Below are 1381 nucleotides of genomic sequence, written 5' to 3'. Positions count from 1 at the left end.
GTGCGCGCGCCTGCGAACACGCCTGCCACCGCCGGCGCGCGCTCGCCGCTGGCCTCTCGCCTCGCACGCAGCCAGGTGCATTTTCGGGGCTGTGCCCTGTGTCCAGCCCCTGTGTGTATGTGTGTTTGTGCATGTGCGCGTGTGTGGGCTTGCACGTGTGTGGTTGTGGGTGTGTGCGCGTGTGCACGCGTTCGTGTTCTACGCATGCCTTTTTGGCTTGCAGATCACCCAGCAGCACGGCAATCTCTCCCGGCACACCTTCCCAGCCACAACACACACACACACACACACACACACACACAAACATACTGCATTAAGACCGCCGCGCACTCACCTGCACCTGTTCAGGGCGCCGCTCCCAGCGCTGGTCGCTCCCCCAGCGCCGCGCTGGTGCCGATCCGCTACCTCTTCGGCATCGAGGTGCGGGACCCGCCCGCGGGAGAGAGGGGCATCCTATACACACACAGGTGCGGGCCGGGACAAGCAGCCTGCCTTTCGGGGTGGCAGTGGCCATGGGAGCCGCACAGGTTCTGAGGCATATGCAGCGGCGCGAGAGGCGGGGTTGAGAGGAGTGGGGAGCGGAGGGCAAGCGTCCGACGGTGCTATTGTGAGAGCGACCTACTGTGGTTTTCCTGCTTTACCTCTGATACTGTTTGCGCAGGGCCACGGGCTTCAGCTTCCAGCTGGGCCCCGCGGCGGCGCTGGCGCACGAGCGTGGCGCAGCGAGCAGCGGCGAGGTGCGGGGGAAAGGGCGGCAGGCCGGCGGGTGCGGGCAACCTCTCTGGTCGCCGTGGTGGAAGCTCCTGCATACGGCAGAGCGCAGCGCGGATAGCAGCGTCACCCCAGTCGTTCTGCGGCGCCTTTCGCCCCCAACGCCGCGACCGCGCTGCGCCCCTCTGCTCAGGGGTCGGCCTGGGATGGTGAGGTCGATGATGACGATGAAGTTGATGAGGATGAGGAGGAGCAGGTGGCATTCTTGCCAGTGGAGCTGGGGGATGCTGCCAAGTGCCTGCCAGAATTCCTCAAGGTGGGGGCCTGAATGTTTGCATGTGTTGCGACTGGGTGTGGGGGTGGGCAGGCGGTTGATTGGGTGGATGTTGCAGGCAAGCGAGGGTGCACTTAGGGAACTTTGAGGGGCAGTGCCTCATAGCTCACGTGGGGTTTGAAGCTCTGATGGAAAACACGCACGCACGCAACCCGCCCCCACCCACCCACCCACCCACACACACACAAACGAAAACACATCACAGGAGCCGATTACGTTTGCTGCCTCACGCAAGGAGCAGCTGGTCAAGATCATCTTTGACTCCCTGGCCGGCGCCAAACACGCACGGGCGCAGCCCATTGCCGCCGCCGGCGCCAAGGGCCGCGGTGCAGGCGG

General features: G+C 64.9%; 1 protein-coding gene across 1 annotated transcript; it reads left to right on the top strand.

The window, feature by feature from the left end:
- Positions 1-117: 117 nt before the first annotated feature.
- On the top strand, positions 118-1039 carry MNEG_4753 (hypothetical protein; the record flags this gene model as incomplete). Its single annotated transcript, XM_014046769.1, has 4 exons — positions 118-123; positions 349-467; positions 662-737; positions 905-1039. The coding sequence occupies 4 exons, from the start codon at positions 118-120 to the stop codon at positions 1037-1039; spliced, it is 336 nt and encodes a 111-aa protein (XP_013902223.1).
- Between the last annotated feature and the right edge of the window lie 342 nt (positions 1040-1381).

The sequence above is a fragment of the Monoraphidium neglectum genome, assembly GCF_000611645.1.
Source record: "Monoraphidium neglectum strain SAG 48.87 unplaced genomic scaffold scaffold00675, whole genome shotgun sequence".
Taxonomy (NCBI): domain Eukaryota; kingdom Viridiplantae; phylum Chlorophyta; class Chlorophyceae; order Sphaeropleales; family Selenastraceae; genus Monoraphidium; species Monoraphidium neglectum.
The sequence above is the reverse complement of the archived record's forward strand: the minus strand, read 5'-3'. Positions and strand labels throughout refer to the sequence as shown.